The 27,343-nt window shown below is 34.5% G+C and overlaps 2 protein-coding genes across 2 annotated transcripts in view; one reads left to right on the top strand and one right to left on the bottom strand.

Annotated features, from left to right (window-relative positions):
- LOC146425770 (chromobox protein homolog 5-like) overlaps positions 1 to 27,343 on the bottom strand; it is a 411,406-nt gene that overhangs the window by 116,164 nt on the left and 267,899 nt on the right. The gene's annotated exons all lie outside the window — the stretch shown is intronic.
- On the top strand, positions 9,115 to 20,245 carry HOXC11 (homeobox C11). The gene is given in 2 exon segments (XM_085041313.1): positions 9,115 to 9,790; positions 20,025 to 20,245. Coding segments are annotated over 2 exon segments (897 nt in total).

The raw sequence follows: 27,343 nt of genomic DNA on the forward strand, positions 1-27,343 counted from the left end.
AATATCATTAAATCCCAAAAAAAAGGAATTAAATTCCCCCAAAACTTCCCCTCAAAAAAGTCATTAAATCCCCAAAATAAAGTTATTAAATTAAAAAAAAAGGGATTTTTAAAATCTCCCCCAAAAAAGGAATTAAATCCCCAAAAAAGTCATGAAATCCCCTAAGAAAATGTCATTAAATCCCCCAAAAAATTCCCCCAAAAAATCATTAAATTCCCAAAAAAAGGGATTTTTAAAATCCCCCCGAAATCAATAAATCCCCAAAAAAGTAATGAAATCACCCAAAAAGTCATTAAATCTCCCCCCCAAAAAAAGGGATTTTAACAATTTTTAAATTAGTTTTTTTCCCTCTTTTAAAGGTCTAAAAATCCTCCCAAAATAAGATTTTCACCATTTTAAATCCCTTTTTTTCCTGTTTTAGAGCTCTAAAAATCCCCAAAAAATAGGATTTTCACCATTTTAAAATCAGTTTTTTTCCCTCTTTTAAAAGTCTAAAAATCCCCCCAAAATAGGATTTTCACCATTTTTAAATCCTTTTTTTTCCTCTTTTAAAAGTCTAAAAATCCCCAAGAAATAGGATTTTCACCATTTTAAAATCACATTTTCTCCCTCTTTTAAAAGTCTAAAAATCCCCAAAAAAATAAGATTTTCACCATTTTAAAATCAGTTTTTTTCCTCTTTTAAAAGTCTAAAAAATCCCCAAAAATAAGATTTTCACCATTTTAAAATTGCTTATTTTTTCTCTCTTAAAGCTCTAAAAATCCCCAAAAAATAAGATTTTCACCATTTTTAAATTGCTTATTTTTTCCTCTTTAAAAGGTCTAAAAATCCTCAAAAATTAAGATTTTCACCATTTTTAAATCAGTTTTTTTCCTCCTTCAAAGGGAATTTCTGAGCGCAGAGGGAAAATGGGAAAAAATAATAAAAATAATAAAAAGTGATACTAATTAGCCTCAGAAAGAAAGTTTTGGATTCATTTCGCTCCAGAAAATCCTCCTGTTGACATTTCAGTCAAAGTTTGGCCTCAAAACGCCAGAAAAAGAAATAAAATAAGTTAAAATAAAATAAATAAAATAAAATGTGGATAAAATAAATTAAAATAAATTAAAATAAAATAAATTAAAATAAAATAAATAAAATAAAATAAAATAAAATAAATTAAAATAAAATAAAATAAAATAAAAAGTGGAGAAAAACCTGGAAAAATCAAATTAAAATCGCTGAGTTGTTATTTGTATTTGGAAATGTTTAATTCGTATTTATTTCTGGGTTTTAATTCTATTTTTATTTCTGATTTTTATTTGTTTTTCGGGTTTTATTTCTGGTTTTATTTCGACTTTTATTTCTATTTTTATTTCTGTTTTTATTTCTATTTTTATTTCTATTTTTATTTCTTTATTTTTATTTCGAAATTAATTTTTTATTTTATTTTTATTTCTACTTTTATTTCTGGTTTATTTCTGTTTTATTTCGATTTTTATTTCTATTTTTATTTCTCTTTCGGGTTTTATTTCTGTTTTTTATTTCTGTTTTTTATTTCTATTTTTATTTCTGGTTTTTATTTCTATTTTAATTTCTATTTTTATTTCTGATTTTTATTTCTTTTTCGGGTTTTATTTCTGGTTTTTATTTCTATTTTTATTTCTATTTTTATTTCTATTTTTATTTCTAGTTTTATTTCTAGTTTTATTTCTGTTTTTTATTTCTGGTTTTTATTTCTAGTTTTATTTCTATTTTTATTTATCTTTCGGGTTTTATTTCTGATTTTTATTTCTATTTTTATTTCTAGTTTTATTTCTAGTTTTATTTCTAGTTTTATTTCTCTTTCGGGTTTATTTCTGGTTTTTATTTCGATTTTTATTTCGATTTTTATTTCTCTTTCGGGTTTTATTTCTGATTTTTATTTCTGTTTTTTAGTTCTATTTTAATTTCTATTTTTATTTCTGATTTTTATTTCGATTTTTATTTCTAGTTTTATTTCTAGTTTCATTACTGATTTTATAGGATATTTTAAAGGGAATTAAAATATTCTCTCATCCAGCAATTCCAGCGATATTTATTTGTATTTATTTGGTTTTTTCCCTTTTTTCTCCCCCAGGAAATTCCCTAATAAAAAAATTGGGATTTTTAATGGGAAATGAGAGAAACAAATCCCGAAATTCCGGGAAGTTTTTGGGGTTTGGAAAACCAAATTCAGAGCAGAGTTTCACCTCCGAGAATTCCCAAAAAATCCCCAAAAAATCCTCTGAAAATTCCCTAAATATCCCAAATAAAATTCTCCAAGAATTCCCAAAAAACTTCTCCAAGAATTCCCAAAAAATCCCAAAAAAACTCTCCGAGAATTCCCAAAAAATCCCCAAAAAATTCTCCGGAATTCCCAAAAAATCCCCCAAAAAATTCTCTGAGAATTCCAAATCAATCCCAAAAAATTCTCCGAGAATTCCCAAAAAATTCTCTGAGAATTCCCAATAAATCCCAAAAAAGTTCTCCAAGAATTCCCAATAAATCCCAAAAAAAAATCTCTGAGAATTCCCAAAAAATCCCAAAAAGTTCTCCGAGAATTCCCAATAAATCCCAAAAAAATTCTCTGAAAAATCCCAAAAATCCCCAAAAAATTCTCCGAAAAATAAAAACAAATCCCCCAAAATTTCTCCGAGAATTCCCAAAAAATCCCAAAAATCTTCTCCAAGAATTTCCCAAAAAATTCTCCAAGAATTCCAAATAAATCCCAAAAACTTCTCGATTTCCCAAAAAATCCCCAAAAAAATCCTCCGAGAATTCCCTAAATATCCCAAATAAAATTCTCCGAAAAATCCCAAAAAAATCCCAAAAAACTTCTCCGAGAATTTCCAAAAAAATCCCCAAAAAATTCTCCAAGAATTCCCAAAAAACTCCAAAAAAACTCAGAAAAATCCCAAAAAATCCCAAAAAATTCCTCTCCGGAATCAGGAAATTCCCTGGAATTTTTTCCTCCGGAATCTCAGAAAAAAAATCGAATTTCGGGTTTTTTTCCTGGATAAAAATCAACTTTTCCTCCCCGAATCGCTGCGAAATTTGGGATATTTCTGTTTTTTCTCCATTTTTCGGGAATTCTGCAATTTTCTGGGATAAAATCCCAACTGGGGATGGAAAATTGGGGAAAAATAAATGGAATTAAAGAGGGAAAAACCATGGAGGAATCAGCAGCCGGGAGGGAAATCCATTTTGGGGTCAAATTGGGATTTTTGGGGTAAAAATCTCTTTATTTTGGGGTAAAATTGAGATTTTTGGGGTAAACTTCTCTTTATTTTGGGGTAAAATCCTCTTTATTTTGGGGTGAAATTCTCTTTATTTTGGGGTAAAATTGGGATTTTTGGGGTGAAATTCTCTTTATTTTGGGGTGAAATTCGGGTTTTTTGGGGTAAAATTCTCTTTGTTTTTGGGCAAAATTGAGATTTTTGGGGCAAAATCCTCTTTATTTTGGGGTAAAATTGGGATTTTTGGTGTAAAATCCTCTTTATTTTGAGGTAAAATTGGAATTTTTGGGGTAAAATTCTATTTTGGGGTAAATTCGGATTTGGGGATAAAATTCTCTTTATTTTGGGGTAAAATTCTCTTTATTTTGAGGTAAAATTGGGATTTTTGGGGTAAAATTGGCATTTTTTGGTGTAAAATCCTCTTTATTTTGGGATAAATTCGGATTTTTTTGGGTAAATTTTTTTATTTTATTTTGATTTTTTTCTCTCCCCAACCCGCGAGGTTTTCTTCTCCTCCCGAAATTCCCTTTTTTTCCCTGAATTTCCCTCTCGATCCGGATGAAAACCTTTGGAATTTCTCTTCCCTTTTTCCGGTTTTTTTTGGGAATTTTGGGAATTTTCATCCCAAAAAACCCAAAAAAACACCAAAAAATCCCAAACTGGGCTGAAATTCGGGAGAAATTCCTTATTTTTCTTCCATTTCCCGGAAAATTCCCTTTTTTTTTTAAAGTGAAAATTCCTCAGGACGATCCTGGAAATTAAAGGATTAAAAAAAACCCTAAAAAATCAAAATATTTTCGAATTTTTTTCCATCCGGAGACGAAAATTCCCCACGAAATTCCCAATTTTCCAGCTGAAAAAACCGAATTTTCCCCCAAATTCTTCCAGGGGGATTTCGGAATTCCTGAAATTCTTGGAAAACTCAGAATTTTGGGTTTTTCCAGCTTCGCTTTTCCCCGAAATAATCCCAAAATATAATTTTTTTTCTATTTATTTTAATAAATTCTAACAATTCCGTCTCAAACTCTCCCAAATCTCCAATAATTCGATTTTTTTTTTTCTCCCGGATTGGAAATTCCAAAAAAAATAAAAATAAAAATCCGACGAGAATTCCAAGCGGAAAACAAACGACTTGAATCCGAATAAAATCTCATTTTTTATTCATTTATTCGTTTATTTTGCAGTTTAATTTGATTTTTAATTCGGCGGCAAATCAAACCATCGATCGCCAAGAAATCTCCACATGAATAAGTAATTGTTTAATCCAAGAATTATAAATATTTCAGGGAGGAATAAAAAGGAGGAGAAAGAAAAAGGAGGAAAAAGTTCATTAATTCATTTATTTCGCTGAGAAATCGCCAATTTAATTGAAAATTCCCCAAAAAATCTCAACAGTAAAAATTCAAGAATTATAAATATTTCAGGATGGAATAAAAAAGGAGGAAAGGAGGAGGGAAAAGTTAATTAATTCATTTATTTCGCTGAGAAATCGCGAATTTAATTGAAAATTCCCCAAAAAATTCAAGAATTATAAATATTTCAGGAAGGAATGAAAAGGGAGGAAGGAAAAAGGAGGAAAAAGTTAATTAATTCATTTATTTCGCTGAGAAATCGCGAATTTAATCGAAAATTCCCCAAAAAAAATTCATATTTTACCAGCCGAACTGGGAGGAAAAATTGGGAAATTTTTCGCTTTTCCCTGGAATTTTATTTTAAGTTTTTTCTGGAGTTTTTAAAAATTTTTTTGTTAATTTTTTTTAAATTTTTTGGGAGTTTTTTGGGAATTTTTGGGGAATTTTTGGGGATTTTCTTAGGGAATTTTTTGGGGATTTTTTTGGGAATTTTTGGGAATTTTTTGGGGATTTTTTGGGAATTTTTTGGGGAATTTTTTGGGATTTTTTTGGTAATTTTTTGGGAATCTTTGGGGAATTTTTTGGGGATATTTTTTGGAATTTTTTCCCCTCAATGGGCGGCGGCGGAGCGTTGAGAGCAGAGGGAGAATCGCTAATTAGCGCTCGTTAGGATCTCGTTAATTAGCGCTAATTGCCGCTCGGGGAGGTTTGCTGGTTTTGCCTTTATTGGGGAAGTTTTGCCCCAAAAAATTCTCTTGGGAATTTCGGTGGGGAGGGAGAGGAAATGTGGGAAAAGAGGGAAAATGACCCAAAACGGAGCCAAAATTGAGCCAAAAATGAGCCAAAAATGAGCCAAAATTGAGGTTTTTTTGGGTTTTCCGACGGGAAATGTTAATCGCGGAGAGGGGAAAAAAAAAAGGGGAAAAAAGGGAGAAATTGGGGAAAAAAGGAGGAAAAGAGAGAGAAGAGAAAAAGGAGGAATGGAAAAAAAATGGGGAGAAAAGAGGAAAAAAATGGGAGGAAAAGGAGGAGGAAAAGAGGGAAAAAATGGGAGAAATGGGAAAAAATTGGGAGGAAAGAGGGGAGAAAATAGGGGAGAAAAGAGGGAAAAAAATGGGAGAAATGGGAAAAAATGGGAGGAAAGAGAAGAGAAAATAGGAGGAAAAGAGGGAAAATAAAAGGAGGAATGGAAAAAAAATTGGGGAGGAAATAGGGGAGAAAAGAGCTAAAAAAATTGCGAGAAATGGGAAAAAATTGGGAGGAAAAGGAGGAGGAAAAGAGGGAAAAAATGGGAGAAATGGGAAAAAAAAACGGGAGAAAAGAGGGGAGAAAATAGGGGAGAAAAGAGAGGAAAAAAATGGGAGAAATGGGAAAGAATTGGGAGGAAAGAGGGGAGAAAAGAGGAAAAAAAAATTGGGAGAAATGGGGAAAAAATGGGAGGAAAAGGAGGAGGAAAAGAGGGAAAAAATGGGAGAAATGGAAAAAAATTGGGAGAAAATTGGGAGGAAATTGGGAAAGAAAATTGGAGGAATGGAAAAAATTGGGAGGAAAAAGGGGAGAAAAGAGGAAAAAAATTATGGGAGAAATGGGAAAAATTGGGAGGAAAAAGGGGAGAAAATAGGAGGGGAAAAAAGGGGAAAAAAGGGAAAAAAAGGGAGAAATGGGAAAAAAATTGGGAGAAAAGTGGGGAGAAAATAGAGGGAAAAAAGGGGAAAAATGGGGAAAAGTAGGAGGAAAAAATGAGGGAAAAGAAGGAAAAAAGGGGAAAAATGGGAAAAGAAGGGAAGAAGAAAATAAGGAAGAAAAAGGAAAAGAGGAGAAGAGAAAAGGTGGAAAAATGCGATGGAAAAAGGGAATAAAGAGGAAAAGAGGGAAAAATAAAAAGAAAAAGGGAGGGAAGAGAGAAAAAGAAAAGCGGGAAGGGAGGGAAAGAGGAAAAAAGAGGGAAAAGTGGGAAAAAAGGAGGAAAAATGAGGAAAAAAGGAGAAAAAGAGGAAGAAAAGGAGGGAAAGGAAGAGAAAAAAGGAGGGAAAAGTGGGGAAAAGAGGGAAAAAAGAGAGGAAGGAAAAGGGAAAGGAGAGAAAAAAGGGAGAGAAAAGAGGAGGAAAAAGGAAGGAAAAAGAGGAGAAAAAAGGGAGAAAAAAGGGAGAAAAAAGGGAGAGAAAAGGGAGAGAAAAGGGAGAAAAAAGGGAGAAAAAAGGGAGAAAAAAGGGAGAAAAAAGGGAGAAAAAAGGGAGAAAAAAGGGAGAAAAAAGGGAGAAAAAAGGAGAAAAAAGGGAGAAAAAAAGGCAAAACGGTGAAGGAAAGAAAGAGAAAAAAGGGAGGAAAAAAAGGGGAAAAATGAAGAAAAAAGAGGAGGAAGAGAGTAAAAAAGGTGAAGAAATGAGAGAGGAAAAAAGGGAGAAAAAAGGGAAGGAAAAGAGAAAAAGGGTGAAGGAAAGAGAGAGAAAAAGGGAAGAAAAAAAGAGGAGAAAAAGAGTAAAAAGGTGAAGGAAAGAGAGAGAAAAAAGGAGGGAAAAAGGGAGAAAAAAGGGAATTAAAAGGGCAAAAAGGTGAAGGAAAGAAAGAGAAAAAAGGGAGAAAAAAAGGAAGAAAAAAGGATAAGAAGGTGAAGGAAAGAAAGAGAAAAAAGGAAATTAAAAAGAGGAGAAAAAGAGTAAAAAGGTGAAGGAAAGAAAGAGAAAAAAGGGAGAAAAAAGAGGAGAAAAAAGGAAGAAAAAAAGGAAGAAAAAAGGACAAGAAGGTGAAGGAAAAAAGAGCAAAAAGGGAGAAAAAAGAGGAGAAAAAGAGTGAGAAAGTGAAGGAAAAAAGAGCCAAAAGGGATAAAAACTGAGAAAACCCAAAACGGAGCGAAGTTGGATTTTCTCCACTCGCTGCGCTGCCGGACAGGGAGGGGAGGGAGAGAAAAAAAAAACCCAAAAAATGAGATTTTTCGGCTCTTTGCGGCGCTGGGAACTTGCGGAGATCCACCTAAGGCTGCCAACTCCTCCTCCTCCTCTTCCTCCTCCTCCTCCTCTTCCTCCTCCTCCTCCTCCTCCTCCTCCTGAGTGACAAATGCAAAATCTCCCCTTCGGGATCACGTGGATTCCGCGGCGCCTGAGCGGAGCAGCGTCATTGACTCCAAAAAAAAAAAATTTATATATATTTTTTTCTTCTTCTTTTCGTTCCCAGGGCTTCGGGAAAAAAAAAAAAAAAAAAGATAAAAAAGGGAGAGAGGAGAAAAAAAAGGGAAAAAAGAAATGGGTTTGTGGGGAGGGGAAGGAGAGGTTGAGAGGAGAGGCTTTGAAAAAAGGGGAAAAATATAGGAGAGAGGGAATAGGAGGAGGGAGGAGAGGGAGAAGCAGAAGGGAAAAATTGGAGAGGAAAGAGGAAAAAGGGAGAAAAAGGGGAAAAAGGGGAAAAAAAGGAGAAAAGGGAGGAAAAAATAGGGAAAAGAGAGGGAAAAATAAAGGGAAAAAGGAAAGAAAGAGGAAAAATAGAGGAAAAAAGGAAAAAAAAAGAGAAGGGAAAAAAAAAGAAAAGAGGAAAAAAAAAAAAGAAAAGGAGAGGGAAAAAAAAAAGAAAAAAGAAGGAAAAAAGAAAGAAAGAGAAAAAAGAAGAAAAAAAAGAAAGAAAGAGGAAAAGGAAAAAGAAAGAGAAAAAAAAAAAAAGGAAGGAAGAAAAAAGAAGGAGAAAAAAAGAGGTAGAAAAAAGGGGAAAAAAAAAGAAAGGAAAAAAGGAAGAGGAAAAAAGAAAGTGATAAAAAAGGAAGAGAGAAAAAAAGGAAAGAAGAAAAAAAGGAAAGAAGAAAAAGGAAAGCAGAAAAAAGAAAAGAAGGGGAAAAAAAGAAAGGAAAAAGGAAAGGAGAAAAAAAAGAAAGAGAAAAAAAGAAAGGAGAAAAAAAGGAGAAAAGAAAAGAAGAAAAGAAAGAGGAAAAAAAGAAAGAGGAAAGAAAAGAAAAAAAAAGAAAGAAAGAGGAAAAGAAGAAAGAAAGAAAGAAAGGGAAGGGCAAAAAAAAAAGAAGGAGAAAAAGAGAAAGGGAAAAAAAAAGGAAGGAGAAAAAAAGAAAGAGAAAAAAAAGGAAAGAAAGAAAAAGAAAGAGAAAAAAAAGAAAGAAAGGAAAAAGAAAGGAGAAGAAAAAGGAAAGAAAGAAAGAAGAAAGGAGAAAAAAAGGAAAGAAAGGAAAAAGAAAGGAGAAAAAAGAAGGAAAGAAAGGAAAAAGACAGAAAAAAAAGGAAAGAAAGGAAAAAGAAAGGAGAAAAAAGAAGGAAAGAAAGAAAAAAGGAGAAAAAAAAGGAAAGAAAGGAAAAAGACAGGAAAAAAAAAGGAAAGAAAGGAAGAAGAAAGGAGAAAAAAGAAGGAAAGCAAGGAAAAAGAAAGGAGAAAGAAAAAGGAAAGAAAGGAGGAAAAAAAAGGGAAAAAAGGAAAGAAAAGAAGAAAAAAAAAAGGAAAAAAGGAAAGAAAAGAAGAAAAAAAAAAAAGGAAAAAAGGAAAGAAAAGGCCAAAAAAAGGACAACAATTTAAAAAACCCCAAACCCATCCGCAGCATGTTCAACTCGGTCAGCCTGGGCTCTCTGTGCGCTCCGGGCCGCAAGGATCGCGGCGGCGCTCAGGGCGACTATCCGGACAGGAACCTTTACTTGCCCAGCTGCCCTTACTACGTGCCCGAGCTGCCCGCCGTGCCTTCCTTCCTGCCGCAGCCCGCTCGCCACCTGCCCTACCCCTACTCGCCCAGCCTGCCCCGCGAGGTGCCCTACGGGCTGGAGACCCCCGCGAAGTGGCGCGGGAGCTACGCGGGGTGCTGCGCGGCCGAGGAGCTGCTGCCCGACGTGGCCATGAAGGGCGACGGGGCGTTCGGGATGGGCCACCATCATCATCATCATCATCTTCATCACCAACAACAACAACATCAGCATTCCGGAGGATCTTCTTCATCTTCATCCTCCTCCTCCGCGCAGTTCTACGCGGGGATGAAGAGCGGAGTGTTGCCCCAAGGGTTTGAGAGGTTCTTCGAGGGGCCTGGAGGAGGAGGAGGAGGAGGAGGAGGAGGAGGAGGAGGAGGAGGAAGCGCGGAGGGATCGGCGGAGAGCTGCGCGCTGGCGGCAGGAGAGCAGCGCAAGGGCGGCGGAGAGGAGGAGGAGGAGGAGGAGGAGGAAGAGGAGAGAGGGAAGAGGAGCGAGGAGGGAGGCAAGAGCGGCGCGGCGAGTAGGTAGAGCCGAGCATTGGGGGGAAAATGTAAATTTTTGGGGGAAAAGTGTCTTTTTGGGGGAGAAAATGTCTTTTTTTGGAGGAAAAATGTCTTTTTGGATGGGGGGAAATATCTTTTTGGGGGAAAAATGGGGAAAATGAGAATTTTGGGGAAAAATGTCTTTTTTGGGGGAAAAATGGGGGTAAATATAGGGATTTGGGGGAAAATGGGAGTTTTGGGGAGAAAAAATGGGAGTTTTGGGGAGAAAAATGGGAGTTTTGGGGGGAAAATGGGAGTTTTGGGGAAAAGTGAGGTTGCAGCGCAGAGCTGCGCGCTGGCGGCAGGAGAGGAGGAGGAGGAGGAGGAAGAGGAGAGCAGAGGGAAGAGGAGCGAGGAGGGAGGCAAGAGCGGCGCGGCGAGTAGGTAGAGCCCAGCATTGGGGGGAAAATGGGGGAAAATTGGGAAAAATGTGTTTTGGGGGTTTCTTTATTGTCTTTTGGGGGAAAATGTCTTTTTGGGAGAAAATGGGGAAAATGAGCATTTTTGGGTGAAAATGTCTTGGGAAAATGGGGTAAAAATGGAGATTCTGGGGAAAAAATGGAGTCTCGGGGAGAAAAATGGGAGTTTTGGGGGAAAATGGGAGTGTTTTGGGGGGAAATGGGTGTTTTGGGTGAAAATGAGGGTTTTGGGGAGAAAATGGGAGTTTTGGGGAAAAAAATGGGGTAAATATGGGGATGTTGGAAAGAAAAGGGTTTTGGGGTAAAAAATGGGAGTAAATATGGGGATTGGGAAAATGGGAGTTTGGGGAAAAAATGAGGGTTTTGGGGGAAAATGGGGAAAATAGGGGGATTTTGGGGAAAAATGGGGGTTTTGGGGAAAAAATGGGGATTTTGGGGAAAAGATTGAAAGGGGAATGGGGAGGTTTGGGGAAAAAAGTGGAGAGGAAAAATGGGGGAAAATGGGGATTTTGAGAAAAAAAATGGGAATTTTGGGGAGAAAATTGAAGGGGAAATTGGGGAATAAAAGAGGATTTGGGTGAAAAAAGTGGAGAGGAAAAAATAGGGGAATGAGGGGAAAATGGAGGGAAAAGGATGGGAAAAGATTGGGGAGAAAAAGGGGAAAAAGTGAAGGAAAAAAGGGAGGAAAAAGGGAGAAAAGAAGTTGGGAAAAAGAAGAGAAAAAAGGGGAAAAAATGGGGAAAAAAGCGATTTTTGAAAAGGGTGAGGAGGAATAAATGGGGAAAAAGGGGAAAAAGAGGGGGAAAATGGGGAAAAAAGAGAAAAAGGCGGAAAAATATGGGAGAAAAGAGGAAAAAAGGGGAAAAAGGGGGAAAAAAGAGGAAAAAACGGGGGAAAAGGGGGAAAAGGGATAAAAAAGGGGAAAAAAGAGGGAAAAAGGGGAATAAAAGGGGAAAAAAAGGGAAATAAAAGGGAATAAAAGGGGAAAAATGGGAAAAATGGGAAAAAAGGGGAGAAAAATGGGGAGAAAAAGGGGGAATAAAAAGGGAAAAATATGAGAAGAAACAGGGAAAAAATGGGAAAAAAGGGGGAAAAAAGTGGAAAAAATGGGAAAAAAGTGGGAAAAAAAGGTGAAAAAGTGGGAGAAAAAAGGGAATAAAAGGGAAAAAAAGGGGAATAAAAGGGGAAAAATATGAGAAAAAAAGGATGGTAAATGGGAAAAAAGGGGAAAAAAGGCGGAAAAAAGGGAAAAAAAGGGAAAAAAAGGCAGAAAAAAGGTGGAAAAAAAGGGAAAAAAAGGCAGAAAAAAGGTGGAAAAAAAGGGAAAAAAAGGCAGAAAAAAGTGGAAAAAAGGGAAAAAAGTGGAAAAAAAGGGAAAAATAAGGGGAAAAAAGGAGTATAAAGGGAAAAAAATGGGGAAAAAAAGTGGAAAAAAAAGGGAAAAAAGTGGGAAAAAAAGGGAAAAAATGGGGAAAAAAATTGAAAAAGCCATCAAGAGGTTAAGGAGGGAATCCCGCGGCCGCTGAGGGCCAAAAGGGTTTCTGCCTTGTTGGTTTTTGGGGATTTTTATGGGAACTTTTATAAGGCGCTCCGAGGATTTTACGAGAAGCTGCGAAGCGCTTTTTGCTCCTTTTTTACGAGAGAAGAGGAAAAAATAAAAATAAAATCAAATAAAAAGAAAAGAAAGGAAAGGGAAAGAGGTTAGGGAGATAAAAAAAAAGGGAAATGATATAAAATGGAGATGTTAAGTTGGGAGTCTGTGAAATTTTTAAAAGCTTCGCCGAGTGACAAAAATCCACTTGAAAAGGGTTTTGATGAGCAAAGAGGATTTGCCGAGAGGAGGAAAAGGAGGAGAAGAGGTTTGGGCGGCGAGAGGTTGAATTAAAATCTCGTTAAAAGTCGCCGCTGAGTCTCGCTGATCAGGCGGGAGGAGAAAGGGGAGAAAAACGGGGAAAAATCAGGATTTTTGTGCTTTTTTGCCCATTTTCCCGCGATTTTTCCTCGACTTTCCTCGATTTTTTTCGATTTATTCTCGATTTTCCGCGATTTTCCCCGGATTTTCCCCAAATTTCCCTGGATTTTCTCTCCACTGAGTCTCGCTGCTCCGGCGGGAGGAGAAATGGGAGAAAAACGGGGAAAAATCAGGATTTTTGTGCTTTTTTCCGCTTTTTTTCCGCGATTTTCCGTGATTTTTTTCGATTTATTCTCGATTTTCCGCGATTTTTCTTCCATTTCTCTTAATTTTCCCTCGATTTTTCCCAAAATTTCCCTGGATTTTCTCTCCGCTGAGTCTCGCTGATCCGGCGGGAGGAGAAATGGGAGAAAAACGGGGGAAAAATCAGGATTTTTGTCCTTTTTTGCCCATTTTCCCGCGATTTTCCCGCGATTTTCTTCGATTTTTCCTCGGCTTTCCTCGATTTTTTTCGATTTATTCTCGATTTTCCGCGATTTTCCCTCGATTTTCCCCAAATTTCCCTGGATTTTGTCTCCGCTGAGTCTCGCTGCTCCGGCGGGAGGAGAATGGGGAGAAAAACGGGGAAAAATCAGGATTTTTGTGCGATTTTTCCTCGATTTTTCCTCTATTTTCCGTGATTTTTCCGCGATTTTCCTCGATTATTTTCGATTTATTCTCGATTTCCCGCGATTTTTCCTCCATTTCTCTTAATTTTCCCTCGATTTTCCCTTAAATTTCCCTGGATTTCCCCAAAATTTCCCTGGATTTTCTCTCTGCTGAGTCTCGCTGCTCAGGCGGGAGGAGAAATGGGAGAAAAACGGGGAAAAAATCAGGATTTTTGTGCTTTTTTCCGCGAGTTTTCCGCGATTTTCTTCGATTTTTCCTCGACTTTCCTCGATTTTTTTCGATTTATTCTCGATTTTCCGCGATTTTTCCTCCATTTCTCTTAATTTTCCCTTGATTTTCCCCAAATTTCCCTCGATTTTGTCTCCGCTGAGTCTCGCTGCTCTGCCGGGAGGAGAAAGGGGAGAAAAACTTGGGAAAAATCAGGAATTTTGTCCTTTTTTCCGCGATTTTCTCTCGATTTTCCTCGATTTTTCCTCTATTTTCCTCAATTTTCCTCTATTTTCCTCAATTTTTCCTCTATTTTCCTCAATTTTTCCTCCGTTTCCCTTAATTTTCCCTGGATTTCCCCCAAATTTCCCTCGATTTTCTCTCCGCTGAGTCTCGCTGCTCCGGCGGGAGAAAAGCTGCGGGAAAAATCAGAGAAAAAAGGAGCGAAAAATCAGGATTTTTGTCCTTTTTTCCTCGATTTTTCCTCTATTTTCCTCGATTTTTCCTCAATTTTCCTCGATTTTTCCTCGATATTCTCCAAATTCCCCTCGATTTTCCCCAAATTCCCCAAATTTTCCCCAAATTTCCCTTTTAAATCCCAATTTTCCCTCCCGAGCTCCGCGCTGCTCTCAGCAGATCTTTTCCCGTCTCGAATTCCCAAAAAACCCCAAAATTTCCTCTTTTATTCCTATTTTTTCCTTTTATTCCAATTTTCCCTTTTATTCCCATTTTCCCCCTTTTATTCCCAATTTTCCTTTTATTCCAATTTTCCCTTTTATTCTCATTTTTCTCTCTTATTCCATTTTTCCCTTTTATTCCCAATTTCCCCTTTTATTCCAAATTTTCACTTTTATTCTTATTTTCCCTTTTATTCCAATTTTCTCTTTTATTCCAATTTTCCTTTTATTCCCATTTTCCCTTTTATTCCCATTTCCCCTTTTATTCCAATTTCCCCTTTTATTCCCAATTTTCCCTTTTATTCCCAATTTTCCCTTTTATTCCAAATTTTCCCTTTTACTCCAATTTTTCCTTTTATTCCCATTTTTCTCTCTTATTCCCAATTTCCCCTTTTATTCCCATTTTTCCTTTTATTCCAATTTTCCCTTTTATTCTCATTTTTCTTTTATTCCCATTTTTCCCCTTTTATTCCCATTTTTCCTTTTATTCCATTTTTTCCTTTTATTCCAAATTTTTCCCTTTTATTCCCTTTATATTTCCTCATCTCGGGTTGGTTTTTAGGGATTTTTTTAGGGGTTTTTTTTGGGGATTTTTTGTTGTTTTTTTTGGGATTCTCGGCCAGGAAGGGAATTAATCCAAACCTCGAGCGGAACTGAATTCCCATTTTTTATTCCCATTTTCTCCTTTTCCCCTTTTATTCTCATTTTTCCCTTTTATTTCCTCATCTCGGGTTGGTTTTTAGGAATTTTTTTTGGTTTTTTTGGGGATTTTTTGTTGTTTTTTTGGGATTCTCGATCAAAAACGGAATTAATCCAAACCTCGAGCGGAACTGAATTCCTTTTTCCCCCAAATCCCCAAAAAATCCCCAAAAATCCCTTTTTTCCCTTCTCCGGTTTCAGATCCGGAACTGATCCTTCCCCGAAATTCCATTTAATCCACCAGAAAAAACCCAAAAAATTCCCGATTTGTCCCCAAAAAATCTCCTCGTGGGAAATTCCCGTCCGGGGAGGAAAAAATCCTTTAAAAATCCCTTTAAAATTCCTTTAAAAATACCTAAAAAATCCCCTAAAAAATCCCTAAAAATCGCTTAAAAATTCTAAAAAAATCCCTTAAAAATCCCTTAAAAAACCCTTTAAAAATCCCTTTGAAATTCCTTTAAAAACCCCTTAAAAAGTCCCAAAATTTCTCTAAAAATCCCTTAAAAATTCCTTTAAAAATCCCTTTTAAATTCCCTAAAAATCCCTTTGAAATTCCTTTAAAAATCCCTTTAAAAGTCCCAAAATTTCTCTAAAAATCCCTTTAAAAAATCCCTAAAAATCCCTTAAAAATCCCCTAAAAATCCCTTTAAAATTCCCTTCAAAATTCCCTAAAAATCCCTTAAAAATCCCTTAAAATCCCCTAAAAAATCCCAAAAAATTCCCTAAAAATCCACTTTATTCTCTCCCAGCAATTCCTGAATTTCTCTCTGTTTTCCCCTCGAAGTTTTTCCCAAAAATCAGATTTTTTTCATCTTTTCCACCCGGAAATCCCCAAAAATTCCCCGATCCCTTTGGGATATTTATTCTTTTGGGGTTTTTATTCCTTTGGGATATTTATTCTTTTAGGATTTTTATCTCTTTTGAGATTTTTATCCCTTTGGGATTTTTTTTCTTTTGGGATTTTGATTCCTTTGGGATTTTTATCCTGTTAGGATTTTTATCCCTTTGGGATTTTTATCCTTTTAGGATATTTATCCTTTTAGGATTTTTATCCCTTTGGGATTTTTATTCTTTTGGGGTTTTTATTCTTTTGGGGTTTTTATTCCTTTGGGATTTTTCTCCTTTTAGGATTTTTATCCTTTTAGGATTTTTATCCTTTTAGGATTTTTATTCTTTTGGGGTTTTTTTTCTTTTGGGGTTTTATTCCTTTGGGATTTTTCTCCTTTTAGGATTTTTATCCCTTTGGGGTTTTTATTCTTTTGGGGTTTTTATTCTTTTGGGGTTTTTACTCCTTTGGGATTTTTAGCCATTTAGGATTTTTATCCCTTTGGGACATTTATTCCTTTGGGATTTTTTTATCTTTTTGGGATTTTTATCCTTTTCAGATATTTATCATTTTAGGATTTTTATTCCTTTGGGATATTTATTCCTTTGGGATTTTGATTCCTTTGGGATTTTTATCCTTTTCGGATATTTATCATTTTAGGATTTTTATCCCTTTGGGGTATTTATTGATCCCTTTGGGATATTTTTCCCTTTGGGATTTCCATCTCTCTCCATTCCTCTCCCTTTCCCATATTATTCCCAAAAATCACAATTTCCAGTTTCTCCCTCATTCCATTGTTTTTTTGGGATTTTGATCCCTTTGGGGATTGAGTCCTTCGGGATATTGATTGATTATTGATTGATTAATTGATTGATTCATTTGGGGAATTAATTCCTTTGGGGTATTGATCGATTCCTTTGGGATATTTGGGATATTGATTAATTCCTTTGGGGTTTTGATTAATTCCTTTGGGGTTTTTGAGGTTTTGATTAATTTCTTTGGGGTTTTTGAGGTTTTGATTAATTTCTTTGGGATTTTGGGGGTTTTGATTGATTTCTTTGGGGTTTTTGGGGTTTTGATTGATTCCTTTGGGGTACTGATCGATTCCCTTGAGGTATTGATCCCTTTGGGATATTGATTGATCCCTTTGGGGTATTTATTTCTTTATTTATTTAGGGTATTTATTTATCCCCTTGGGGTATTGATTGATTCCTTTGGGATATTTGGGATATTGATTGATCCCTTTGGGGTATTTGGGATATTGATCGATCCCTTTGGGGTATTTGGGATATTGATTGATCCCTTTGGGGTATTTAGGATATTGATTGATCCCTTTGGGGTATTTGGGGTTTTGATTGATCCCTTTGGGGTATTTGGGGTATTGATTGATCCCTTTGGGATATTTCTTTATCCCTCTGGGGCATTTATCTATTTATTGATTGATTTGGGATTGATTGATTCCTTCGGGATATTGATCCCTTTGGGATATTTATTGATTGATCCCTTTGGGATATTTATTGATCCCCTTGGGGCATTTATTGATTGATCCCTTTGGTATATTTATTGATTGGTCCCTTTGGGATATTTATTGATTGATCCCTTTGGGATATTTATTGATTGATCCCTTTGGGATATTTATTGATTGATCCCTTTGGGATATTTATTGATTTATTCCTTTGGGATATTTATTGATTTATTCCTTTGGGATATTTATTGATCCCCTTGGGGCATTTATTGATTGATTCTTTTGGGGTATTTAACCCTTTGGGATATTTATTGATCCCCTTAGGATATTTATCCCTCTGGGGGATTTATTCCATGTAGGATTTCTGTTCCTTTGGGATATTTATTGATCCCTTTAGGATATTTATCCTTTTGGGATTTCTGTTCCTTTGGGATTTTCCATCCCCATTTTTTCCCTTGAAAACACCAACTCAAATTCCCCATTTTCGAGTCTTTAATTAATTGATTTATTTAGGATTTTCTGTCCCTTTTCCCTGTGAAAACACCAATTACATTCCCCATTTTCGGCTCATTTATCAATTAATTTATCGCGGATTTTCTGTCCCTTTTTCCTCGTGAAAACACCAACTGAAAAGTCCCATTTTTGTGTCATTAATTCATTTTTTTTAGGATTTTTAATTTAGGATTTATTCCGGATTTTCTGTCCCTTTTCCCCGGAAAAACACCAACTAAAATTCCCCATTTTTGCATCATTTATTCCTTTATTTCTTTGGCATTTTCTGTCCCTTTTCGCCGTGAAAACACCAATTAAATCCCCATTTTGGTGTCATTAATTCCTTTTTTTCTTGGGGATTTTTCTCTCCCTTTTCCCCGGGAAAACAACAACTAAAATTCCCCATTTTCGGGGCATTAATTCCTTCATTTATTTGGGATTTTCTCTTCCTTTTTCTCAACTAAAATCCCCATTTTCGGGGCATTAATTAATTAATTTATTTGGGACTTTCTCTTCTTTTTTCTCAACTAAAATCGCCATTTTCGGCTCGTTTATTAATTGTTTTGTTAGGGATTTTCTGTCCCTTTTTCCCCATTAAAACACCAACTAAAATCCCCATTTTCGGGTCATTAATTAATTAATTTCTTCGGGATTTTCCGTCCCATTTTCCCCGTGAAAACACCAACTAAAATCCCCATTTTCGGGACACAAATTCCTTTATTTATTTCGGATTTTCCGTCCCTTCTTCTCAACCAAAATCCCCATTTTCTGGGCATAAATTAATTTATTTATTCGGGATTTTCTCTCCCTTTTCCCCATGCAAACCCCAACCGAAATTCCCCATTTTCCCCTGATTAATTAATTAATTTTTTCCACATTTTCCCCTCATTAATTAACTAATTAATTCTGGATTTTCCCCCTCCCAGCCACCCCTCGGCCGCGCAAGCAGCTCTGTCCTTTCTCCAAATTCCAGATCCGCGAGCTCGAGAGGGAATTCTTCACTTATCGATTGATTTATTTCGGATTTTCTCTCCCTTTTCCCCAGGAAAAAAACCGACTAAAAATCTCCATTTTCGGGGCACAAATTAATTTATTTATTCGGGATTTTCTCTCCCTTTTCCCCATGCAAACACCAATTAAAAATCCCCATTTTCGGCTAATTTCTCCACTAATTTTCCCCTAATTTTTCTCCCTCCCCAGCCACCCCTCGGCCGCGCAAGCAGCTCTGTCCTTACTCCAAATTCCAGATCCGCGAACTCGAACGGGAATTTTTCATTTATTTGGGGTTTTCTCTCCTTTTTCCCCATGCAAACCCCAACAAAAATTCCCATTTTCGGGGCATAAATTAATTAATTTATTTCGGATTTTCTCTCCCTTTTTCCCCATGCAAACCCCAATTAAAATTCCCCATTTTCCCCTGATTTATGAATTAATTTTTTCCTAATTTTTCTCCCTCCCAGCCACCCCTCGGCCTCGCAAGAAGCGCTGTCCTTACTCCAAATTCCAGATCCGCGAGCTCGAACGGGAGTTTTTCATTTATTTGGGGTTTTCTCTCCTTTTTCCCCATGAAAACACCAACTAAAATCCCCATTTTCGGGGCATAAATTAATTAATTTACTCCGGATTTTCTCTCCCTTTTCCCCCATGCAAACCCCAATTAAATCCCCCATTTTCGGGACATAAATAAATTAATTAATTCGGAATTTTTCCCCTCCCCAGGCGCCCCTCGGCCGCGCAAGAAGCGCTGTCCTTACTCCAAATTCCAGATCCGCGAGCTCGAGCGGGAGTTTTTCATTTATCGATTAATTCATTTAGGATTTTTTATTTAGGATTTAGGATTTAGGATTCATTTCGGATTTTCTGTCCCTTTTTCTCAACTAAAATCCCCATTTTCGGGGCATAAGTTCCTTCATTTATTTAAGATTTTCTCTCCCTTTTTCCCCATGAAAACACCAACTAAAAATCCCATTTTCGGGGCATAAATGAATTAATTTTTTCTGGATTTTCTGCCCTCCCCAGCCACCCTTCGGCCTCGCAAGCAGCTCTGTCCTTACTCCAAATTCCAGATCCGCGAGCTCGAGAGGGAATTCTTCACTTATCGATTGATTTATTTCGGATTTTCTGTCCCTTTTTCTCAACTAAAATCCCCATTTTCGGGGCATAAATTAATTTATTTATTTCGGATTTTCTGTCCCTTTTTCCCCATGCAAACACCAATTAAAAATCCCCATTTTCGGCTAATTTCTCCACTAATTTTTTCCTAATTTTTCTCCCCCCCAGCCACCCCTCGGCCGCGCAAGAAGCTCTGTCCTTACTGCAAATTCCAGATCCGCGAACTCGAACGGGAGTTTTCCATTTATCTATTGATTTATTTCGGATTTTCTCTCACTTTTTCTCAACCGAAATTCCCCATTTTCGGGTCATTTATCAATTTATTTATTTCGGGATTTTCTCTCCCTTTTCCCCCATGCAAACCCCAACAAAAATCCCCATTTTCGGGGCATAAATTAATTAATTTATTTCGGATTTTCTCTCCCTTTTTCCCCATGCAAACCCCAATTAAATTCCCCATTTTGGGGACATAAATTAATTGATTTATTTCGGATTTTCTCTCACTTTTTCTCAACCGAAATTCCCCATTTTCGGGTCATTTCTCAATTTATTTTTTTCGGGATTTTCTCTCCTTTTTCCTCGTGAAAACAACAACTCCAATTCCCATTTTCGGGGCATAAATTAATTAATTTATTTATTTCGGATTTTCTCTCCCTTTTTCCCCATGCAAACCCCAATTAAATTCCCTATTTTTGTGTCATTAACTAATTAATTTTCCCCTAATTTTTCTCCCTCCCCAGCCACCCCTCGGCCTCGCAAGAAGCGCTGTCCTTACTCCAAATTCCAGATCCGCGAGCTCGAACGGGAGTTTTTCTTCAACGTTTACATCAACAAGGAGAAGCGGCTGCAGCTCTCGCGGATGCTCAACCTCACCGACCGCCAGGTCAAAATCTGGTTCCAAAACCGACGCATGAAGGAGAAAAAACTCAGCAGGGATCGCCTGCAGTACTTCTCCGGGAATCCCTTGTTGTGAGGGGAAATGGGGGAAAAAATTGGGAAAAAAATCCCAAAGGGAATTGGGGGAACTGGGGAGAAGGAGTGGAGGAGGTGGGAGGAAAATTGGGGAGGAGGTGGAGGAAAAATTCGTGGAGGAAATGGGAAAAATTGGGGAGGAGGTGGAGGAAAAATCGTGGAGGAGATGGAGAAAAAATCGTGGAGGAAATGGAGAAAAAATCGTGGAGGAAATGGGAAAAAATCGTGGAGGAAATGGGAAAAAATCGTGGAGGAAATGGGAAAAATTGTGGAGGAAATGGAGGAAAAAATCGTGGAGGAAATGGAGAAAAATTCCTGGAGGAAATGGAGAAAAAATCGTGGAGGAAATGGAGAAAAATCGTGGAGAAAATGGGAAAAAATTCCTGAAGAAAATGGGAAAAAAATCCTGGAGAAAATGGGAAAAAATTCCTGGAGAAAATGGGAAAAACTTCTGGGGAAAATGGAAGAAAATCCTGGGAGAAACTGGAAGGAAATTCCTGGAGAAAATGGAAAATAAATCCCAAGGAAAATGGAAAAAAAAAATAGGAAGGAATGTGGAGAAATGTCCCTGGAGAAAGTGGAAAAAAATCCCAAGGAAAACGGGAAAAAATACCTGGAAAAAATTTTTAAAAAAATCCCAAGGAGAATGAAAGAAAATTCCTGGAGAAAATGTAAAAAAATTCCGAGGAAAATGGGAAAAAATCCTGGGAAAAAGGAAAAAAATCTCAAGGAAAATGGGAAAAAAATCCCTGGAAAAAATAAAAAAAAAATCCCAAAGAGAATGAAAGAAAATTCCTGGAGAAAATGGAAAAAAATCGCTGGAGAAAATGGAAACAAAATCCCAAGGAAAATGGGAATAAATCCTGGGAGAGAAGGAAAAAAAAATCCTGGAGAAAATGGAAATAAAATGGAAAAAAAATCCCAAGGAAAATGGAAAAAAATCCTGGAGAAATGGAAAAAAAAATTCCTGGAGAAAATGGAATAAAATTCCTGGAGAAAAATGGGAAAAAAATGGAAAACAAATCCCAAGGAAAATGGAAAATGGAAAAAAAAAAAAATCCTGGAGAAAATGGATAAAAATCCCTGGGAGAAAATGGAAGAAAATCCCTGGAGAAAATGGGAAAAAATTCCTGGAGAAAATGGAAAAAATCCCAAAGAAAATAGGGAAAAAAAGTCCTGGAGAGAATGGAAAAAATCCTGGGAGAAAAGGAAAAAAAATCCTGGAGAAAATGGGAAAAAATCCTAAGGAAAAAGGAAAAAAATTCCTGGAGAAAATGGAAATAAAATGGAAAAAAAAATCCCAAAGAAAATGGAAACAAATCCCAGAGAAAATGGGAAAAAATCCTGGAGAAAATGGGAAAAAAACCTGGAGAAATGGGAAAAATCCCTGGAGAAAATGGGGAAAAAATCCCAAGGAAAATGATAAAAACTTGAGAAAATGGGATTAAAAACTGGAGAATGAAAAACCAAGGAAAATGATAAAAATCCTAAAAGAAAAATGGAAACAACCTAGAGAAAATGGAAACAAACTTGGGAGAAAGGAAAAATTCCTGGAGAAAATAAAAACTCCCAGGAAAAATTTCTGAAAAACCTGAAGAAAATGGAAAAAATCCTGAGAAAATGGAAAATTCCTGGAGAAAATGGAATAAGAACTGAGAAAATAAAAACTCCCAGGAAAATGGAAATCTGAAGAAAATGGAAATAAATCCTGAGAAATGGAAAAATCCCAAGAAAATGGGAATAAAATTCCTGGAGAAAATAAAAAAACTCCCAGGAAAATGGAAAAAATCCCAGAGAAAATAGGAAAAATCGGAAGGAAAATGGGAAAAAATCTCAGGAGAAAATGGAATAAAAATCCCAGAGAAAATAAAAAAACTCCCAGGAAAAATGGAAAAATATCTCAGGAGAAAATGGGAAAAATCCGAAGGAAAATGGGAAAAAAATCCCAAAAAAAATGGAAAAAATCCCAAAGAAAATGGAAAAAAATTCCCAAAGAAAATTAAAAAAAACCTCCCAGGAAAAATGGAAAAAAATCTCAGGAGAAAATGGGAAAAATCCGAAGGAAAATGGAAAAAAATCCCCAAGAAAATGGGAAAAAATCCCAAAGAAAATGGAAAAAAACTCCCAAAGAAAAACCAAAAAAAATCCCCAAAAAGTTCAAAAACCCAACAAACCAAAATTCCAAATCTCGGCCGAGAAAAAAAAACCTCAAATTGGAGAATTTTCCCATTTTTTTTGGTGACAAAAAAGGGAATTTTTCTGTCGTTTCTTCCTCCCCAACCCACCGCGAGGACTTTGAACTCCACAGACTTTTAATTTCAATTTTTTCTGATTTTTATTTTTCTCCTTTTGTTGGATTTTGTGGATTTTCTGGACAGTTTTGGGATTATTTCGGGTTTTGGGTTTTATTTTTTTTAATGTATATAATTCTAATATTATTATTATTATTATTATTTTTGGTTGGAATTGTCGCTGATTTCATTCCCCGAAAAAAATCTCATTTTTTAGGAGGAAAAATCCCCAATTTTGGGACATCCGAAGCCCCAAAAAATGATAATTTTCACCTCCTTCTGCCTCCTTTTTCCCCCCAAAAAACCCAAATTTTGGCAGTTTTGGGGAATTTTGAGATAAAAATCCATTTTTAGTCATTTCTCTGCCTCATCGCTGCTCTTGGATTTGGAGTTTGGGGCAAAATTCGGGGAAAAAAGTTCATTTTCGAGCGAAAAAAGTTCATTTTCGAGCAAAAAACTTTCATTTTCGAGCAAAAAAGTTCATTTTCGAGCGAAAAAAGTTCATTTTCGAGCGAAAAAAGTTCATTTTCGAGCAAAAAAAGTTCATTTTCGAGCAAAAAAATTCATTTTCGAGTGAAAAAAGTTCATTTTCTGAGCAAAAATCTCAATTTTCAGATAAAATCCTCCATTTCCGAGCCGAAAACTCCATTTCCAAGCAAAAAAAGTTAATTTCCAAGCAAAAAAAAGTTAATTTTCAAGCAAAAAAACCTCAATTTCCAAGCTAAAAAACTCGATTTCTAGGCAAAATCTCATTTTCCATTCAAAAACTCTGTTTTCAAGAGAAAAATCTTAATTTTCAATAAAAAAATCTTAATTTTCAATAAAAAAACCTTAATTTTCAATGAAAAATGCTTAATTTTCCATCCAAAAATCTTCATTTTCAATGAAAAAATCTTCATTTTCAATCAAAAATCCTTAATTTGAAATCATTTCAGTCAAAAAACCTCAATTTTCAATCAAGTAATCTTAATTTCCAATCAAAAAAACTTAATTTTCAATCAAAAAACTTAATTTCTAATCAAAAAACCTTAATTTTCAGTCAAAAAATCTTAATTTTCAATCAAAAAAACTTAATTTTCAGTCAAAAAACCTCAATTTTCACTCAAATAATCTTAATTTCCAGCAACCCTCGAGCGATTTGTATATAAATCTCCTAATTGTTTTTTTTTAATTATTATTTTCTATAGATATCTAATTTTTTTTTTCCCCACTGGAAAAGGGAGGCGGAAAAAAAAACCCCCAAAAAATAGAAAAAAAATCAAAATAAATCACAGAAAAAAGTGGAAAAAATCCCAGAAAAAGGTGAAAAATCCCAGAAAAAAATCAAAATAAATCCCAGAAAAGGTGAAAAATCATAGAAAAATCATAGAAAAATCATAGAAAAATCATAGAAAAATCATAGAAAAATCATAGAAAAATCATAGAAAAATCATAGAAAAATCACAGAAAAATAATGAAAAAGATAATAGATAAATAACAGATAAACACCAGAAAAAACCACCAAAAAATCACCAAAAAATTACCGAAAAAAGTGAAAAATCCGGAAAAAAGTGAAAAATCCCCGAAAAAAGTGAAAAATCAAGAAAAAGGTGAAAAATCTGAAAAAAATCAGAATAAATCCCAGAAAAAAGTGAAAAAATCACTAAAAAGTGATCACAGAAAAAAGTGAAAAATCCCAGAAAAAATCAAAATAAATCCCCGAAAAAATTGAAAAATCCCCGAAAAAAGTGAAAAATCCCCGAAAAAAATGAAAAATCCCAGAAAAAAGTGAAAAATCCCAGAAAAAAGTGAAAAAATCCCAGAAAAAAATCCGCATTTTGGTTTCTTTGTGTTTGTGAGAATTTCCTGTGAGTTTCTGTGAGAATAAAGACTTTGGAGGTTTTGGTTTTCTGGAGGTTTTATTGGGAATTTTATGGGAATTTTATTGGGAATTTTATTGGGAATTTTATTGAGAATTTTATTGGGAATTTTATTGGGAATTTTATTGGGAATTTTATGGGAATTTTATGGGAATTTTATGGGAATTTCTCCTCTTGAAAAGCTCTTTGTGGTTTTTTGAAGTCCTTTTTTCAGCTGGGAGGGAAATGAGGGAAAAAATGGGAATTTCTGAGGGTTTTGGGGGAATTTTTGGGGTTTTTTGGGGTTTTCAATGAGGGTTTGGGGTTGGAGAGGAAATTGGGGATTTGGGATTTTATAAAGTTGGTTTTTATTATTATTATTGTTGTTTTCATTATTATAATTGTCATTATTTTTATTTTATTTTATTTTATTTTATTTTCCATTCTATTCTATCTTGGTCTATTTTATTTTATTATTTTATTTTATTATTTTATTTTATTTTATTTCATTTCATTTCATTTCATTTCATTTGATTCTATTTTATTCTATGTTATTCTATTTTATTCGATTTTATTCTATTCTATTCTATTCTATTATTTTATTCTGTTCTATTTTATTATTTTATTCTATTTTATTCTATTTTGTTTTATTATTTTATTTTGTTATTTTATCATTTTATTTTATTATTGTATATGATTTTATTTTATATTACTTTATTTTATTTTATTCTATTTTTTTATTCTATTCTTTCTTATTATTTTATTATGTTTTATTCTGTTTTGTTTTATTTTTTATTTTATTTTACTTTATTTTATTTTATTATTGTATATTATTTTATTTTACATTACTTTATTTTATACTATTTTTATTCTATTCTATTTTATTTCACTCTATTCTATTCTATTCCACTTTAATGTTTTCTTTTCTATTATTGTTATTATTATTATTATTATCATTATTATCTTCATTATTATTATTATCATCATTACCATCATCGTTATTCTATTTTTAATTTTTACTTTTATTTTATTAGTATTTTATTCGTATCTTATTAGTATTTTATTCGTATCCTGTTAGTATTTCACTTTATTTCATTTTCTTTTTTATTTTGTTTTATTTTATATTTTATATTTTATATTTTATATTTTATACATTTTATTTTCTATTTTTGCATTTTATCTTATTTTATTTTATGTTATTTTATGTTATTTTTTAGATTTTATGTTATTATTTTCTTCTATTTTCTATTATTGTTATTAATTATCATTATTATTATCCTCATCCCACAAATCCCGCAGCAAATTCACCTCCAAATCCAATTGTTTTCCCAATTTTATTCCAATTTTTATCCACTTTTTACTCCTTTTTTTCCAGCTTTTCCCACCTCCCAAAAAAACCCCAAAAAACCCCAAAAATCCCATTAAAAAACCCAAAAAAACCATTAAAGAATCCAAAAAAAAACATTTAAAAAACCCCAAACCCTCGAATCCCTAAAAAATCCCGAAAAACCATAAAATCCCATTAAAATATCGCAAAACCCGTTTTTAAAATCCAAAAAAAAACCTGAAATCCCATTAAAATCCAGAAAAAATCCTCAAATCTTTTAAAAATCCCCAAAAAACCCATTGTTTAAAATTCTAAACCCCAAAAATCCCATTAAAAAAAACGCAAAACGCCTCAAAAATCCCATTTAAAAAATCCCAAAAACCCCTCAAATCCCATTAAAAAAAAACCCCCAAAAACCCATTAAAAAATCCCATTTAAAAAAACCCCAAAAACTCCAAAATCCCATTAAAAAAATCCCAAAAATCCCATTAAAAAAATCCCAAAAAACCCATTTAACAAAACCCAAAAACCCATTTTAAAACCCCAAAAACCCTCAAATCCCATTAAAAAAATCCCCAAAAATCCCAAAAACCCCAAATCCTCTCCTCACAGTCAAGGATAATTCAAATTCCCATTAAAAAAATCCCAAAAACCCTCAAATCCCATTTAAAAAACCCCAAAAAACCCATTTCAAAAAACCCAAAAACCCCATTTTTAAAATCCCAAAAACTCCTCAAATCCCATTAAAAAAATCCCCAAAAAACCATCAAATCCCATTAAAAAATCCCAAAAACCCCATTTAACAAAACCCAAAAAACCCATTTTAAAAACCCCAAAAAAACCTCAAACCCCATTTAAAAATCGCAAAAATCCCCAAAATCCTTTAAAGTCAAGGTTTCAAATTATTAAAAAAACCCCTGAAATCACATTTAACAAAACCCTAAAACCCCATTTAAAAAAATCCTTAATCATTAAATCCCATTAAAAATTCCTCAAAAAACATAAAATCCCATTTAACCTCCAAAATAAACCCGTTAAAAAAACCTTAAAACCATTAAAAATCCAAAACCCTAAAACCCATTAAAAATCCCAAAACCCTTTAAAATTAAAAATTCCTAAAATCTCATTAAAAAAATCCCCAAAAGAACTCTTAAATCCCATTAAAAATCCCAAAACCCAAAAATCCCATTAAAATCCTAAAACTCATTAAAAATCCGCAAAGTCCCATTTAAAAACCCCAATAAACCCTTAAAAACCCTAAACCTGCAATAAAACCCAAAACCCCTCAAATCCCATTAAAATGAAAAACCCAAATCCCATTAAAAAACCCTAAAAAACCCATTTAAAAAAACCCAAAAAACCACTAAAAATCCGCAAGAATACCTTTAAATCACATTAAAAATTCACAAAAAAACCATCAAATCCCATTTAATAAATCGGAAAAAAACTTCCCATTAAAAGAATTCCAAAAATAATCCCTTTTAAAAAAATCCCAAAAATCGCAAAAAACTCTTAAAAAACCACCAAAAATCGCATTTAAAGAAACCCTAAAAAATCACAAAAAAACCCCAAACCCCCATTTAAAAAAATCCCCAAAAATCCCATTAAGAAAATCCCAAAAAACCCTCAAATCCCATTAAAAA

The sequence above is a fragment of the Lichenostomus cassidix genome, chromosome 29 (genome assembly GCF_008360975.1).
Source record: "Lichenostomus cassidix isolate B80296 chromosome 29, HeHo_3.0, whole genome shotgun sequence".
Lineage (NCBI taxonomy): Eukaryota > Metazoa > Chordata > Aves > Passeriformes > Meliphagidae > Lichenostomus > Lichenostomus cassidix.